At 41.3% G+C, this 17,057-nt stretch overlaps 1 protein-coding gene across 10 annotated transcripts in view; it reads right to left on the bottom strand.

Moving 5' to 3' along the window:
- The window catches only part of hdac9b (histone deacetylase 9b), a 40,638-nt gene that overhangs the window by 15,104 nt on the left and 8,477 nt on the right, over positions 1–17,057 (bottom strand). For 2 of the 10 annotated variants that reach the window (XM_049584106.1, XM_049584108.1), the window contains 2 exons: positions 2,339–2,580; positions 1,804–1,972 (listed from right to left, as the gene is read on the bottom strand). In XM_049584106.1, coding sequence (XP_049440063.1) covers positions 1,804–1,972; positions 2,339–2,509 — 340 coding nt within the window. In that variant the 5' untranslated portion in view covers positions 2,510–2,580. The other 8 variants (XM_049584105.1, XM_049584102.1, XM_049584103.1 and 5 more) reach the window with 8 other exon arrangements.

The following is a 17,057-nucleotide window of genomic DNA, read 5'->3' as shown; positions in this document are numbered from 1 at the left end:
TAAAGGGGTTAAAATTAACACAAAATAAACATAAAGCAGTAATGCAGCACACACATTAATGCAGCAGTTATATTAATCCAGAAACATAGTATATAACAGTAAAACACTGATATGGCACATTTTATGGCACAATGAGTATTTTTAGTGCTGTAAATACATTTTGCTAAAAATACTTTTACTTAAATAAGGTTTTGAATGCAGAATTTCCTCGTCTTGGAATATTTACACAGTGTGATATTAGTACTTCTGTCTGAATGCTGAATACTTCCACTGCTTTAACCCTACTGTAACAGACTCCCTCAGCTGTATCACATGTTACTTACTGCTGGAATTCAACACTGTCTTAAAGTAGATAAATTCCAGAGTTTTTTTTCTCCTTTATTTCTTCATACTGAGTTTACACTGTCTTCCTGAGCAGCCACCACTTATGTAGGAAGATCTCCCCCTAGTGGTCTCAGAGCACTATATTAGTTTCAAGCTGCTAAAGTGATACTGCAGAGAGATGTTCTTTCCCTTTGGAGGGTTACAGTTGCAGGGCACAGTTTCAAATTACCTGACCTGACAAAGTCATAAATCCTGTCTATTATTAGCTATAAGGTAAAAACAGAAATGAAATGCTATATCTGTGGCTATTTTCATCGAGCTATAGAAAGACATTTTCTCCTTAATTCTAAAGTTAAATGTCACTGGCCAACCTTATGTCATCAGCAGCAGCACGTACTGCTTAAGTACCATGTCATCATTATATCATTATATTTGATGCTGGATATTCCTGTTCATCTGATGACTTAATTCATTTCAGCTTAGTAATGTGCCCAGTGCCCAGACATCCTCCAGGACACTTAGATCTAATATTGACAAATCTTGTCTGCAATAGCCGAAGACATGAAATCAGAACAACCCTGCTTATGAAGAGCAATCACATTGTCCCATGCAGTGAGAACATTAGTCTATACGTGAATGTTTAACCTTACTGCTATACTGCATAATATGATCCCACTGAAACTGCCATTAGTAAGTAAGAGGATATTGTCTTAAAGGGTTGCTTCACCGAACAAGTAAAAACACATTTTCTCACAGTACTCGCAGATAGTTCTGGTTTTATACACATTAGCTTTTGAGATATCTGTATCTGCTGTCACCCCAGAGCAATGACACAATATTTTACCTCAACTGCCCTGCTGCTGGATATATTAAAACAATAACACCGAAAATATCTACGTGACTTGATGCAAGGGGTATGCAAGAAGCCTTACTAATCCTTACATTTTTATCTCAGTGGTTTGCAGTTAGCTTTGTCAAATACTATTGTGTGGGTGTTTTATTAAGGTACAGTAAACACATTACCACCGCGATGAGCAGCTATTGGTTTTGCATCAGCTAAGGGAGATCTGAATAAGCAGTTTAATATCAGGCCAATGTAGTTTATGAAAATAAAATAGCATTTTATGGCTAATTATGGCTAACTTGCCTACAAAGGCTATAGTAAACCTATACTGTAATCCTGCCACATGAATCGAAGGCTGTTATCCTATTAATAATGATGTAGAACATGTATATGACCCAATATGAACATACAAGTGGAGTTTTCAGCTGCAGTAAAGCTATTAAAGCTAAAGCTATCCAGCTGTTACATTAATATTTCACTTAGGCCCCACTCTAAAGTAATGCATAAAAAGGATAATGGAAATGCGAGGGTTACGATTTGGGGCCCCATGCTCGCTTTTGCCTCAGGCCCACAAAATAACTAATTCCACCCCTGATGGTAAGGAGATGGTGATGATGACGGTGTCAAGCTCTTACTCTCCCGGGAGCGCTCCTTGCCCCTGAGGATCAGGCTGGAAACATGCTGCTCTCGCCGATGCCTCTCCTGCTCCTTCTCCTGCTGGTTCTGCTGCTGCTGTTGCTCTAGACGACGCTCCTTCTCTGCAAGTTCCTGCTGCTGTTTCATGGCCTGGAGCTCGTGCTGGAGCTGAGAAACACGCAGGCCTCAAGTTAGCATGAAGAGAGCACACTGACAAATATGTTTTTAAAATGAAAATGGCTTATGTGAGCTTCTGCAGTTTCTCTATTTCTGTGATGGACTATTCTGTACTCGTCTTTAAAAACATAACTCACACTGTTCTGTAATGTATTGCTCAACACCCTGCCTTGCTGTGCTAAGTTGTTTCTTCTTTTCTGCACTCTGTAATGTTGTCCTGAGCTATAATGTTTTCTACTGCTCTGCAGTATGCCATGCTACGTTGTGCTCTGCTGTTTTGTACACTGTGGTGCTGTGCTGAGCCACTGTGTACACTGCTGTGCTGTCCTCCATGCAACTGTTCGGTGCAATGCTGACCTTGAGGTGCTCCTGGAGCTGAGCCTGGTGCTGACGGGTCAACTTCTCATGCTGCTTCTGGAACTCGCTGATTAGTAGCTGCTTCTGGATCTGCTGCTGCTTCTGAATGAGGAGCAGCTCCTGCTGCAGCTGCCTCTCCCACAGTCCCGGGTCCGAGCCTGACCCCAGCATCCTCAGATCTGTACGCAGGTCCAACGGAGATAAGGGTTCCACAGCCAATGGCACGTCTGACTTAATGTCTACTGCGGGCCACAGATGAAAGCAGAGAGAAAAAAAGAGAAAAAGGAGATTTGTTAGTCCCTTTATTGCACCTTTAACTGTATCAACTCAAATCCTGCAACCAGAGGTAGCTGTATATGGCAGTATATTGCTGCAGAGTAAAACATACTCAGAGTGAAAGAGGACAGGAAAATTAAGAGTCTAAAATAGAGACATGGTGTTTTAACAATGAAAAAAATAAAGCATGAGAGGGGAGCGAAAGAAGGGTCAGAAATGAGGAGCACAGCTTTCTCTGTTGTGATCCTCGCAAACCTGCAATTATAAGAGTTTCTATAAACAAACATGGGATCACATCCGTCAGCATACTGTGCGTCTACTGGGAGCAACTGCATAACAGACTCAATGGACAGTTGGCACGAAATGTTCAAGTGGTCATTTAAAGTATTTACATAAACCCTATCTTCCCACTGTTTGATGAATAAATAAAAGGAAGGCCTCCATGTCTCTACCGGAACATCATGCAGATATATCCCTTGTTAACATACATGATTTAAGGCAAAATGTTTTTGTGCATGGAACCCGCATATGTTTATGAATTCATGTTCCTGTGATCTTTCCATTTCTGCTCTTGAGTGCAGACGCTGCAAAGTGTGCATCCGTAAAAACTGCCTTTGTCTTTGACAACTAGCTCCATTATAAGTAATTGCCAGATACAAAGTGAGAGGGCATCCCTTTGGTCTCCGAGCTCTATATATAGGTTGTTCCACAGAGAAAATCGATTGCAAGTTAAGAACATGGGAGACAGGGCTACTTCATCTATCTATTCCATAGAGGATGATTAGTGATTGTATAATAATTTTCTTTATCGTTTTTATGCTTGTTTTCATCCACCCTGTATTTAATTGACTCCTTGCTACAGTAAGAAATGTTTTTTTCTTTCCACAAAATTACATCTTTGAACCATTTCAGATATTTAATAGTGTACTGAGGCCTATCTTTGATCAGTAATTAAACAAAAATGTCAAAATTACATATTATTTATGCTGATCATGATGTGACATTCAAGGACGGGTACATATCGTCCAGACTGTATAATGTCTCTTCCATTTTGAGACCAGAGAAATATTCAAAGCTACTTAAAATTCCTGTGGCTAGAGGGAGATTTATTGAGTGCATTCATTGCTGTAATCTTCTCAAGGGTCACATCTGAGGGAACAAATACAAGCAATGTTACTACATCACCTGTTCTTTGGAAGCATGAGAGAAAACCAACACGTTAGGATTTATATGTTCACATGAATAACCTTGTGGTGGTTCTGTCATGCATTTATCCTCATAAACTACAATGAAATGCCAATAAAAAGGAGTTTAAACCTGCCAAAAGAAGCAGCGTCAGTCTACAGTAGCCATCAATTAGGAAGCAGTGCCCTCCTGTTCACTGATGCTGTGAAGCTCACTGGCGCCCATTTGTTTTGTCATGTAGCCTGTTTTTCATTGCCACCATTCCATGTGTATGCGGCGGTGATGATTATAAATAGAAACATAAAAGCAAGTGGCGCAATCCTGGTCTGTGACAACCCCCACACCCTAGTATCCACCACCCTAACTTGCCGCTGCCATGGCAACGCTGGCGACGTAATTATGTCTCCCCATCCTGCAGATATCGAGTCTCACTGCATGTCATCTCCTGCCTACAGTGGCAATGTGACATGTTGACTATTATATCAGCTTTTCAGCTCTTATATAAGAAAGGAGTCCCCAGCAGAGAGAGACAGAGAGAAAGCATTACAAAACCTTCCGACACATACACACACAGACACACACAGACACACACACACACACACACACAGTAGAGATTCAGTGGTTAAGTGATAACTTGTCTAAAAACATGTTCAAAGAGTGAAGACAGCTAGAGGGGACTCCCGTACTGTAATTTTTCTTTCTGTGTTCTAAAAACAGCTTCCATGAAATGACAGAGGAGGGCAACGGCTCGGAAGGCGCAGAGAACAGGCACCTGTAGAACAGACCCTTCTCTCCTGACAGGGAATATTAATCTTAGCTTGTAAGTACTTGACAAAGGACTCTTCTGTCTCGGGCACTGTTCCAGGGGCAGATGAGAACCTGTGAACCATTGAAGGGCTCAGAGATTCAGACAGCCCTGGTGCTACTTTTGCCTAATGGACCTAAATATAGCAACAAAAAACACCTGCTGCCTGGGAGAATTCACCACTGAGATATCTAATTAATCTCATATTTCATTCTGTACCCTCACTGTGACTGGCATTAAGGATCTCCACTTTGATCAGTACATCAAGCTGAGCCTCCATCAGAAAATCTCAGACAGTGGTTTAACAGGATGGGAAGGGGGAGGAGGAAGAGGAGTGTGAAAGCTTAAGCCACCTTTGATAATCAAGGCTGTATGAAATGGCCCTTGAGGAAACCACAACAGCCGCATGTGCCTGTTCTACTCTTGTCCGCTGTCTGTCCACTGTGTTAGCAGGAATCACGCTGGATGGGATGACAATGTTGAGGGAACATAATAAGGTCCTTAAGGTAGGCAGGCGTTGTTCGAGCTCTGCTGAAGTCTCCACCGAATGCATAATTTACAACTTACATTCCTCATGACTGACATTAATCTCCATGCTGATTGAGACAAAGAAAAAGTTAAAATATGCCTCTGTCTATGTACTTCACTCAACCACATAATACATTAGCCCTACATATCTAGTTGACATATTAAAGTCAAATGCACCCTGAAACTAGTCTGAAACTGAAATTGTCTGCTTCTATATAACAAAAATACTCCTTAGGCAGAGGAGAATACGGAACCACCAGTAACTAGGGCTAAATATAAATGCTTTTCTGAGCAGGGTCTTAATATAGACAATGTGCGAAAGACTGTCACAGTTGCGAGGCCGCCTGCTCAATTTAACACGGGCAAAAATAAAAGCGCAGTGTTGCATTTATGTAACTTTCGGGTCACTTTTGAAATGATCGCTCACAAAGAAGGGCCTGACACTTCTGGTTCAGTGGTCCTATAGTGCCACTGGCAATCATGACCCCTGATATGAATGCTTTTTTTTTTTTTCCGGGTGAAAGTGAGGTGCATTCTGATTGGTAGAAAGTGCACAGATGTGTCTCTAGGCACTGGTAAACAAGAGATTTATGAATGACAGGTCCCAAATTTGTTTTTAGCACAAGGGAGCGACAAGCACCCGGCCCCATGCCCAAATTCCTCCCTGTGGAGGGTCTGCCAAGGGGGGATAGGGTGACTCATGGCCTGTGACCACACTCCCACTGCAGTGTCGCACCGCCAGTGTCCCCAAAGTGTTTATTTCTATAACCGATCTGCCTCTCATTAGCCTTGGTGGTGGTTAGAGTGACAATCACAGCCTTAATTTGAGATGTTGGATGGCTGTCTTTTTTTGCCTCAGGCCACATTAGCAGTCTTCCCACCCCTGAGAGAGAATAGATACACATCACCAGTGACATTACTATTACATGCGAAGAGTCTGAAATACGTAGCTACTTATAGTAAAACATTATCAAAATAAGTCGGCCTCATGTTGGACTTTAGTAGTTTTAAAGAACACCTTGACGTTTCAGTGTAATCTTTTTTCCCCGCAAGCACTTAAACTGACAACTAACTTGAGAAAGAGCTGTTTATACTGAAAATGGCACAGCTATTTTTACATCTTAACAAGTTAGTTCACACCTAGAGGTACCTTTTGGTGTCACTGAATAAGGCTGATAATATTCAGATTTTATCCTCAAAAAGAAAAAACTTAAATTTTGCTGTAACACATTGAGTTTAGTGTTGATGGGTAATTGTTGATAACCGAATAAACAGCTTTAGGGCCCTGTGGAGGTTTAAGAAAATGTACAAAAGTGATGTTTATAGTCATAAATATTTATTCAGGAATTTAGGCTTAGTTAAGTTGGTTTTTCGGTAATAAAAATGCACATGCTGCATGTGTACTGTGAGAGCAAAAGTTAATCCAGGAATATCCATCATTATTTAATTCATGCTAATATTAATGTTAATATTGTTGTTACAGTTTTGCAATAGTTGCATTCACATGAAGTTAAAAAACATCACTTGAATCCTACATGTTAAGAATCAAACAAACAAATGAACTGATTTACTTTGTCCTTAGTCTCAGTCTCAATTTTTTTGCAGTACATAAACTGTGTAAACAATGCACATAAATACTAATACTAATAATAATATGGATTGTCACAGTTCAGTAATCTGCTTTTCACAGATTTCCTCATAAATACTTTGCGACAAAACAAACAAAGACTAGTAAAACAACCAAAACAATGCCACAATTAAAGTGTAGCTCACCATTAGCGCTGAAAGAGCCGTTGCTCCTTTTGTTTTCCAGTGAAACAAACTGTGTTATAAGGATACATGGCTCAGTGTTACTGACCATGGATTCAGTGTTTATGTTATAAATGAAAAAACAGTTTTGGCAATATACATAATGGCACAGTTTTCTGTTTACACTTTAAACATGTTGTGTGTTGCATGTAGTCAGTGAGCACTAGAGATGGTTGCTGATCTAAATTCCCTGTCTGACAGTATAAATAGAACTAGAGATACAGAAGATGTTTGAGGGCAAAAATAAGCTGATGCTTGGGACTGCAATGTGGCGCTGGATCTCTCATTAAGTGCCTTGTTATTTTGAGCAGCTGGCATGTCTAAAGCAAGAAACAGGTCTTTATTTTTAAGACTCAGGCTCGTCCTTGCAGCTGAGCCAGAGCTGTGGCTTGCAGGCTATCTGCTAACAAAGAGGGCTGAGCTGAACCAACACGGGCCTTTCGCTGAGGGGAGCCAGCAGTCCAGTCGCCTGTCCTGCCATCATGCCAAACTGTCTAACAAAACAACAACACTCAAACCACATACTAAATCTATCTATCTAAGCAAACACATGGAGAAAACCCAGGAAACTGTAGGTGATAATTAACAAGTCCCTCCATCAAGACTTTTTTAAAATCATTATCCTCTCCTCAGTGGACAACATTGGCACCAGATCCTACAGTCAATAACATTCCTAATAAATCAATCAGTCGATTGCCTTGATGCCTTGAGCCACAGCAAACACTCCAGAGGAAAGGCATCCCTTGGCCTTACTGATAAAACAAAAGCCATAAACTGTGCTTTTCAATGCCATGCATATTAGGAAAAAAAAGAAAAAATATGCACAAGTTACTACACTTTCAGCTGAGCTTTGTCCAATAAGTTGTTTGCCTTACAATTACTGATGGTTTTCAAATACTATGTTACCTCATTGCTATAATGAGCAGCTGTTAAGCAATACTGAAAGAAAATCTCATTCATTTGTGTTATTTTGCACAACCTCTTCAGAAGTGAGCACACCAAAAACACAAGACAACCTGAATGCATATGAGATACACACAAGAGGACTTGAAAGGTGCAGCACTGTTATTGTCTGAAAGGCCCTTACTGAAAGGAGACTGTGTGACATTTTACATAATATTTTGAACCCAGGGGAAACTAATTAGTTTTCCCTTGTTGGAGAGCCCATCTGAGGACTGTTTTTGTGAGAACTTTGATGTTACTGACACTGATCACAATAAAAATGGGATTACGCCCTTTATTTTCATGTTCCACTTGAAATCTAACAACAGAGAAGTAGAGTATCACATAAAATGTCAAGAGGTTTGCTTTATACAACATTTCACAAGTAAACTATTTAGCTCATACAAAGATCACTTCAACAACAATAACCATGACAAATAAATTAACATCCTAAAACATTAATACAGAGCACAAAATAAGCCCACCCCCATGTCTGTTTTAAAGGGAATGTGTGCTCTACCAACAACATTCACATGACATCTAGTAAACTCATACAAAGGCGTACTGGAGTAGCATTTTTAGACAGATAATGTTAGTCACTGTCAAGTGATTTACTATAAAGTGGAAAGAACAAATTAAACCGGCAAATGACAGAATTCTCTATAAATATCTGTTCCAAACCACTGTTATATCAGGAGCATGCCGAGATGGAATGATAACGCACAGACGCCTAATCTTAGCAGGCTAATGCCATAAGCTGAAAATAACTCACCTAAGAATAGCTGACCCACAGAATAAGCAAGGAGCCCGAATTCAGGCGCTCGGTATATCTGTTGTTTGGCTCACAGGCCGCTAAGGCAGGAGAAGAAAGCCCTGCTCCTGTAGCCTGATAGTCAAATAACCTGCTCTATTGACAGACATGGAATGTGTCATCTCCCTGTCATCCCCCCGTCTTATTTTTAAATCTCCTCACGTTTAGCCCAGTGCCTCCGGAGGTTTTCAGTCACCCGTTTTGCTTGCCTGAAGACAGACTTAGGGCTGTTTTTTTATTTCTTGTTGAGAGTTCCTTACTTATCTTTTACATAAAAAATACTGAATCAAATTAAAATATCTAACTATTAGTCTGAAGTACTCAACATTGTGTTGTCCCCTCTTGCTGTTGGCTAATTGTAGATAAGGCAGCGACAACTCAAAGGTCTATATATATTTGTCAGTAAATTAAGCACTCACATGACTCAGTTTGTACTTTCTCATTACACATGCTTCTCAGCAGCCCACATCACAATGTGTTTACAGAGCACAATGCTTCAACTCTGAACTAATTTCAGGAGACAATTTTCACATTTTATCAATAGCTACATGCTGAAAAAAACAAAAGCAAATTAGGTGTGACTCATCTTGAGTCAATACAGTGAATAGACGTTAGTCATACTGATGTCAGCCATGTCCTCTTCAATTCAATTCTCAGGTCAAAAATAGAACAGTCAATGTCTGTGGTAAATATCCTGAGAGAAACCTTTCAGTTGTCCCCTCAGTATTTCTGTCACAGTTTTTCCTGTTCCCTGAAAAGTGCATGCTGACATGGAAGCTGGCAAAACACAACATCCCTTTCATGTTCACAGTGACTCATTTCAGGCAACTAGAGCATGGGAATAGTGTTAACACGTTTCCTCATTTTAGTAGAATTACAACACTCTGTGCGTGTTTAATACATAAAATTAAACAGCACTTTTTAACTCTTCACAAAATATCTTTTAACACACATTAAGGTCACAATCCTTCTGAGAAAGACAAATCATAAAGCAGCCTTTACCATGACAAGAGCAAATACCTTGATTCAGGAAGAAGTGCCTGATCCTACCACGTTGCTGTGCTGAGAAGCTTTGAGTTCTGTTTTCACACAGAATGAGAGACCGGCTGAGCGCAAAGAGTTGAGAGTATGGGGGAGAGAGAGACAGAGTGAATGCGTGCGAGAGGCACAGACGATGTAAAATAGCGGAGAAGTAGGATCAGATTCAGAGATAGAGGAAAGGCAGAGAAGAGAAAAAAAGGGATAAAAACTGAGATTCCTCAAAAGGAGTAGAAACACCGGACTATGTGATCACCTGAGTTGTTCACGTTGTGCATCTTGCTCTGGTTGAGGGGCTGCTGGTGTCCAACGCGCCCTTCTGTTGTGGAGAAACTTGACTCGCCCTCGTAAATCGTCTGCAGCATACTCCACTCAGCGCTCAGGTCTCATTGCAAGCCTTGCGTTTCCTGTCACCAAGAGCCACCCCTCAGCCACTCAGGGGAGAGACCACGACAACAGGCAACTCTCTCCCTTCCTCTGCCTCCTCCTCTGATAAACCACTCTCACTGAAGAGCAATAACACAAACTGCACACTCTCTCTGCAGGGCTGCCACTCTCCCGGTGCCTGCTTCAATCTGGTCCAAACACTAACACAGTTTTCAGAGAGGATGGCAAGTCCAGCTTTTTTTTCTTCTTATCTGCCTCTCTCCCTATTCCTCTTCAGTGGCTTTTTCTCTCCTCAGCAAAGTGTCTGAGCAGAGACTGAGAAAAATGTAAAGCTGAGTTGCTAGGAAAGCCGTGTACTGAGCACTGAGCACCTCGCTGAGGCAGTAATGCAAGCCAGGGAGGGAGCAAGCTTCATTTGCATGTGAATCAACAACTGCGTGGCCCACAGGTGACAGAAATAGAACAATGGCCAGCCCTGGCTAAAAATAGGTCAGGCGAGGCGCGGGGATTGGAGCAGCATTGATGCGTTTAAAAATACCACACCAAACACAGCTGTCTTCTTCTGCTCCTGCCAGAAGGCATGTCTCCTGACTCCCTCTCTGCAGATGGAGGCTTGATTCCTCTCTCTCTCTCTTTTATGATTTGTTGAACCAGTCTCTCTCACTCACTCTATTTATGTCTTCATTTTGTTCTCTCAGGTACATGGGAGGACTGATCCATTTCTGCCTTGATGTACTGAAAGAGGCACATGTAAAGTTCATCTTTGTGCAGCATATGTTATGTCAAAGGTTTTGTAAAAGGGCTGCTTGTCTTTTATATGATTCACAAAACATAAAAATAGTGTATTGACATTTTTTGGGCAAATAGTACAAAAAATATGGTGATATAGTTCAACAAGCAACCGAACAGAAATGCAGTGGCATTTAGGTAAAAATCTGCATGAGTGACAAAAAAACAACAAGATGTGTTAAGTCAAGCCAGACACCAAATGAACATAGCGTTCATTTAAGACTCAGAGTGTTACCTCACTGCATTAGCTAAGTGTATGTGTGGGGTTCAGTGTGTATCCAGGGCAGTACTGCTACTCAGGAAGCATGCTTTCAGCTAGCCAAGGAAGCCAACTGTAAGATGCCATAACACCATGGTCGCAATTACATAAACCTCTCAAACTGTGTCAAGAACCATCTTGATGCTGTATGAAGCAGCAGAAGAATATCAAACACAACACACTACTGTACACATATAAATCTCAAACACCTTAATACTAAATTCTGAGCATCAAGTAGCTCTGTAGTAGGACTTTTTCAATTAATATTACATCCCAATCTGGCCAAGATCTGTAGTTAATATAATCTGACTCCAGCCCATAAAAGTCAAGTCAAATGTTCTATCTGACCACTGATGCAGGGCTGGGTTTGTGGCCAAGCAGCCTGTGCCTTTAAATTTTTCATCTTCCTTCATAATTTGACCTGTCCCCCAGCCAGGGGCGTGGAGCCAGCACAGCTATTTTTAGGTCCTGAGCTCTGACGACTCGGCTACAGAGACACAGAGAAGGAGTTTTACTGTGTTGTTTCAGCTGGACAAACATTTAACCCCTCGGTCCTTTTATCACAGCACAACCAAGAAGCCAAGAAGGAAATGCACAGCTTGCAGGCTCGCCCCAGGCAAAAAACAACTCTGAAGCTAATGTATGATATTGCGCTACTTGATTATTCATATACAAAAAGGGGACTCGTGCATTTGTTGTCATTCCCCACTGCTTCTCTGTAGTGTCAAAACTCATTAATTATCTAAATAAAATGTTTTTCATCCTTGTTTACTCTGTGTAATAGCTGAAGAATGATTTTCACAAACATGGAACACTGTGGCAAATCTGTCAAGAAATTATTATTCCAATCTCCCCTTAGTGACACATTTTAGTTGAACAGATTTAGCAAACTCCTGATCTTCATGAATTAGTTTTGGCAGTGAAGTTGGATAAGATGGTGTGAGAGATAACAAGCCTTCAAGTCCAAGGTAATGATGGCTAAAGACCCAGAGCTCCATCTGTCACAGTATCTGTCAGAGCAGGCAAGCTCTGACCCTGCAGGCTGACCTGAACATAGGCTGAGGCATAATTGATCAAAAGAGGAAGTAAGGCCATCACATGATTGATAATTATCATGACAATGAAATCCCTATTTATATGACATGACAGTAAGATCTGTCTTGAAATTAGGAGGTCATATTTCGCAATCTTCCTGTTACTGTGATTTTCCGCTATTACACACACACAAAAAATACTATATGCAACTCAGACTATTTTTGCCTTTAAACTGATTGATCATTTGTGGATTAGTTTTATTTATTTATCTATTTATTTGTTAATCTATTTGTTAAGTGGTTGTTGACAGACTGCTCTGTATAATATAAATAGATTTAGCTTTATTTTGTCTTACAAAAGTACAAGAAATCCAACAAATTTCTCTGTACTTGTAAGTAATAAGTTTCCAGAAAATACCCAGACAACCTGACCTACTGCTCCTTAAAAAAAACCAAGAAAAAATAAACAATTCACTGGGGCAGGTTAGCAGCGATTAACCTACACTTTTTATTTATAACTAGCTTCCTGAGGCTGATGAGGGATTGTAGGATTGGAAATAGCTCTGTCCAATAGGCAGGGTCCAGTAAACCTGCAATGTGGCAAGCCCATTATAGCTCCTACTGCGTCACTGGCGGCCTTTGTCTACTTTAGTCCTATTAAAGCATTTAAGTGTGAACGTCAGCGTCCCTGCTGGAGAGCCACTCCGTTCTGCTCTCCGGGGCATGGGCTCGACTGTCTGTCACCTCCCTCATATCAAACACAAACTCTGCGTGTGTATGTGTGCGTCTGTGTGTGTGTGTGTGTGTGTGTGTGTGTGTGTGTGTGTGTGTGTCTGTGTCTGTGTCTGTGCATGTGTGTATGTTTTGACATCAGAGCACTGACACAGAGTGGGGGGAATATTAGAGATGAGGGAACAAGTGGGCCAGACCGATGAAGTGCCCCCAGCAATTTCCAAATTTAAACAAAAGGCCATTATAGATGTCAGCAAACACACACATACACATGCATCTGTACACACATCACACAAATCATGTTATTTACTTCAACTCAGCCAATTTAAATTATCTACTGGAACTAGAAATATAATAAGACAATAAGAGATACTTCCCGCCACGGTACCTCAGCTGTTTCCGTTCTATTTCAAGAAACACTGGTCATAACCTGGAGACTTGTTTTTTTCTCCCAAATAAGCCTACTCACATTACCACAATTACTGTACCAGTTCCAAACTCAACTCCCAAGTTCTGCGGCTTAATCACCATAGCACTGCTGCCTTGTGACACACTGTGCATGATGAAACCCAGCAGGGAGGCAAACTGGAGAAGGAAAGGAGCTGAACTTAAGTGTTGCAACAGATATGAGGGGTGGACAACAGTGCTCCTTATAACTCATTTAATCCAGCAAGAAAATGTTTTGTTCCCCTTAATAGCGGATGATCCATGTGTGGGAGGGGATGAGTCAGCCATGTTTTGTTGTTCCGTGTTCTCTGAACTTCAAAGCCCCCGTGTATCTCAGAGGGGGGTTGTCTATTGTAACACAAACTCATCACAGAGTGACTCTAATAGCCCTCTTACGCGATATTAATCAATTAATGTTTATGAGAATCTGTTTTAATCAAATTCATTTATCCACCTCTCTGACTTCCTACCTATTGCTTGTCTTTCTACCTGTGTGGATGCAGTGTTTCATCATGCTACCCTGGGAGGACTGTGGCGGATGTGATCATTGTCAGGTGCTGAGTTCTCCAGTCAGAGGGGATGTTCCTCCCAAGAGAGGGGATAGCGCATAATAACAGCAACTCCTGACGTAACCATGCCTCCCCCCTGTCCCTGAGTTTCTTCTCTCTTGTGGCCACCTGACAGCTCTGGGGGCAGCCCTGGTACAGGAGGGAAATTACCTCTCCACACCAATTACCTCAATGCCCGCCATCTTACTTACATCAGCCCCCGATGACTCACCAATGCAAAATGTGGAAGAGTTCTCAGATCAATTTAGTGAGTGAGGCCATGGCACATTGCCGCCCCAGTCTCTGCATGTGGAGTACAGCATGCTATACTGGCAACAAAGCCCAGCCATCCTACCTGCTAAAAGCCGCGGGTAAAGTTTTGTCACTTCAAACAGCCCATTTTCCCTTTACCTTGCGGTCAGTCTCATAAAAGCACAAAGGCACTATGACTGTTGATTTGATGGTAAAATCCAATTAGCCTGTACATCTGGATGTGTTATGTGAGCGTGTTTCCCCACTAATGATATGGGCGCTCTTGTTTTTATTGGGTTACTCTGTCTGGCGTCCTGTGGTATTTCCTGTTGGACTTTCAGGGTGATATAGAATGCACTTAACAGGTTGGATCAAATAACATGAAAACGCATTTAAAGGCAGTCATGTTTGGTACTTAATCTTGAAACATTGCCAACAAAGTTTTGCATTGCAGCTAAAACCACAGTTAGATGGAGCCCATGCAGCTTTATGCATTGCTCTTGCGAGAGAGGCCGGACATAAAAAAGACAGAGGTGGTGCTATTCAAGGAGAGAGATGAATCAACATGTACCCTCAAAAATAAAAAACCTTTCAGAAAAATGTGTTCATTCATCTGCGGTGAACCTTCAATCTGAGGTGTGAGAGAAAGAATGAACCATAACAGAGTTTCAAAAAGGCAAAAACACAGTTTCAGAGCATCCACTTATTGTGCACTGACCTTGAGGTCAGTTTACTTTCTAACTTTGAATAGATCCCCGATGCCGTGCCTTCATCTACTGCCATAGGCTTTCTAAAAATAGATATGGAGCACAAAGGCCCACTGGAAACAGAGGGCAGCTCTCAGTATTTTTACTGATCAATGTGCTCATCTCTGCTGGAAACCATTGATCCACTGTTTGTATCAAATTGACAATGATGTTGTTGTACAACTTCCACCCTACATTCAGTCATGACAAGCCTACTTCATGTTCCACTTTGTCCCCCTTCTCTCAAAGCAACACACAACTATTGATCTTCTGACGATATCCCAACACCAAAAGGCTTAGCATTGATTTAAGCCTTTGAAAGATCATTCTTAATGTCAGCTGGCATTTTAGCAAGCTGTTAACCAATGAACATGATGTAGGATTCAGAGGAAACTTTGTGCATAAAACCACAGCATGCAGAATTATTGCATCAGTGGCTCTCGGAACTACATCACTGAAATGCCTGCAGGAGCCAAACACCTCATCTGTATCATACAAACACGTAGGCCCAAACAGTCACATGTGACTGTGATGGAATCCAGCCAAGTTTGGCTGACCTTAGAAAATCCCTGAGGGATTAATAAAAACAAAGGTTCTCTGTTCAGAGGCATTCTTCCAATCCACATCCTGCTAGTCAAGCCCATTTATGAGTGGATAATCATAGCATCATCCTTCCCAAGTGCCTTGGAGCTATTATCTTAATATGTTAACAAAATATGTATTTTGGTATTATCAATATGGTATTACCAGAAAACACATTTTATTAGAGTCATTTGCCCTTTTGAAAAATACCAGCATTGTTACTGCAGTCACAGTAGTAGTAGTAGTACATGCAGTTTTCAGATCTTCTTTTAGAAGGACAAATCTCACCTCAGTGACCTGGATATGTTAGGTACAGGGAATAAAGGAACAAAATAAAACCTGTGGTTGTTTAATAGGTTCTGCTAACTGCTTAACTGTTATTCTAGATTCATCAATGACCTTTAAAGACTCAAGCAAAACTCCATTCATGGATTTTAAAGGTCCGACTAAAAACAGTGCAACAGGAAATCAAGTTTACTATGGGAAGGGTGGGCTGACGCTTATTGTCCAAGCCACTTCCACCTACGCCACCACTTCTCTACTTGACCACAGCACAGTCACAGCACTCGCCTCCTGTGGTGTCTCAAAGGTCTCGGACGCAACAATACCTCTGAAAAATAGCTCTTCCTCTGATTATTAAGGCAGTGCTATGCATGTGGAAATGTCCCACAGTGCACCCGCCACCTCTGTTACAATGTTAATGTCTGGACTGCTCCATATGCATAAACCTGGAGGGGCTCTAGATGTATTTTTAAACACTTTGCAAGGGTGACCTTGAGTTTCTGGGTCTTATTATAGCATCATACTCGTATATATTTTTCCACCACAGTTCCAAATTCACCCCGGTGAGCTATCCTATCCATATGCAGTGAAGTTACTGGCTTATGTTCCACAAACTCCCAAGTATATTGTAAAAACAATGTTCTACTTTTGCAATTCCTTTGAGAGTGCCAAAACAACTCAAAAAGCTCTCTATTTCCTTTCTCCCCTGAGAAGGCATGGTTCTGGGGTCATCTCATTCGTTCGGTGGGAAAACAACAGCAGTGCTAAAGTTGTGTCAACCACTGATGAATTGTTGTATGGTGCAAATAGTCATTCTCATGATGTTTTTCCTCTAAATCTCCCAGTTTCTCTTCATTTTAAATTTGTCAAATCACTATTATATTACACTGACACAATTATCTTGTGTTTTGGTGTTTGACATTGCATGGTTTGTAACAGTGAAGTGTCCTTTTGTCTCACTTGTCCTATTGTGAGTTTCATTACCTTGATTGAGAGCAGAAAGCATAGAGGTAACTACGGCAGCAGGACTTGTAATTGTGGGACACTGTCCAAGCGGGGTAAAGCCCCTGGTGGATCCTTCAGCAACAGTGCACCCTGCAGGTTGATTAAAACAGGAACAAGAAATGAAGTAACCAAGAACGGGTAGACATGCTGGAGATATTAATGTGAACTTTCCATACTCCAAGGACCAGGAAGACAAATACTCTGACACACAGCAAACACTGTGTTGAAGCAACTGGACAGCACAGAGGTCCAAGGAGTACAG

Source organism: Epinephelus fuscoguttatus, linkage group LG8, assembly GCF_011397635.1.
Source record: "Epinephelus fuscoguttatus linkage group LG8, E.fuscoguttatus.final_Chr_v1".
Classification (NCBI taxonomy): domain Eukaryota; kingdom Metazoa; phylum Chordata; class Actinopteri; order Perciformes; family Serranidae; genus Epinephelus; species Epinephelus fuscoguttatus.
Note: the sequence above shows the minus strand (reverse complement) of the source record. Positions and strands in the feature narration are given on the sequence as shown.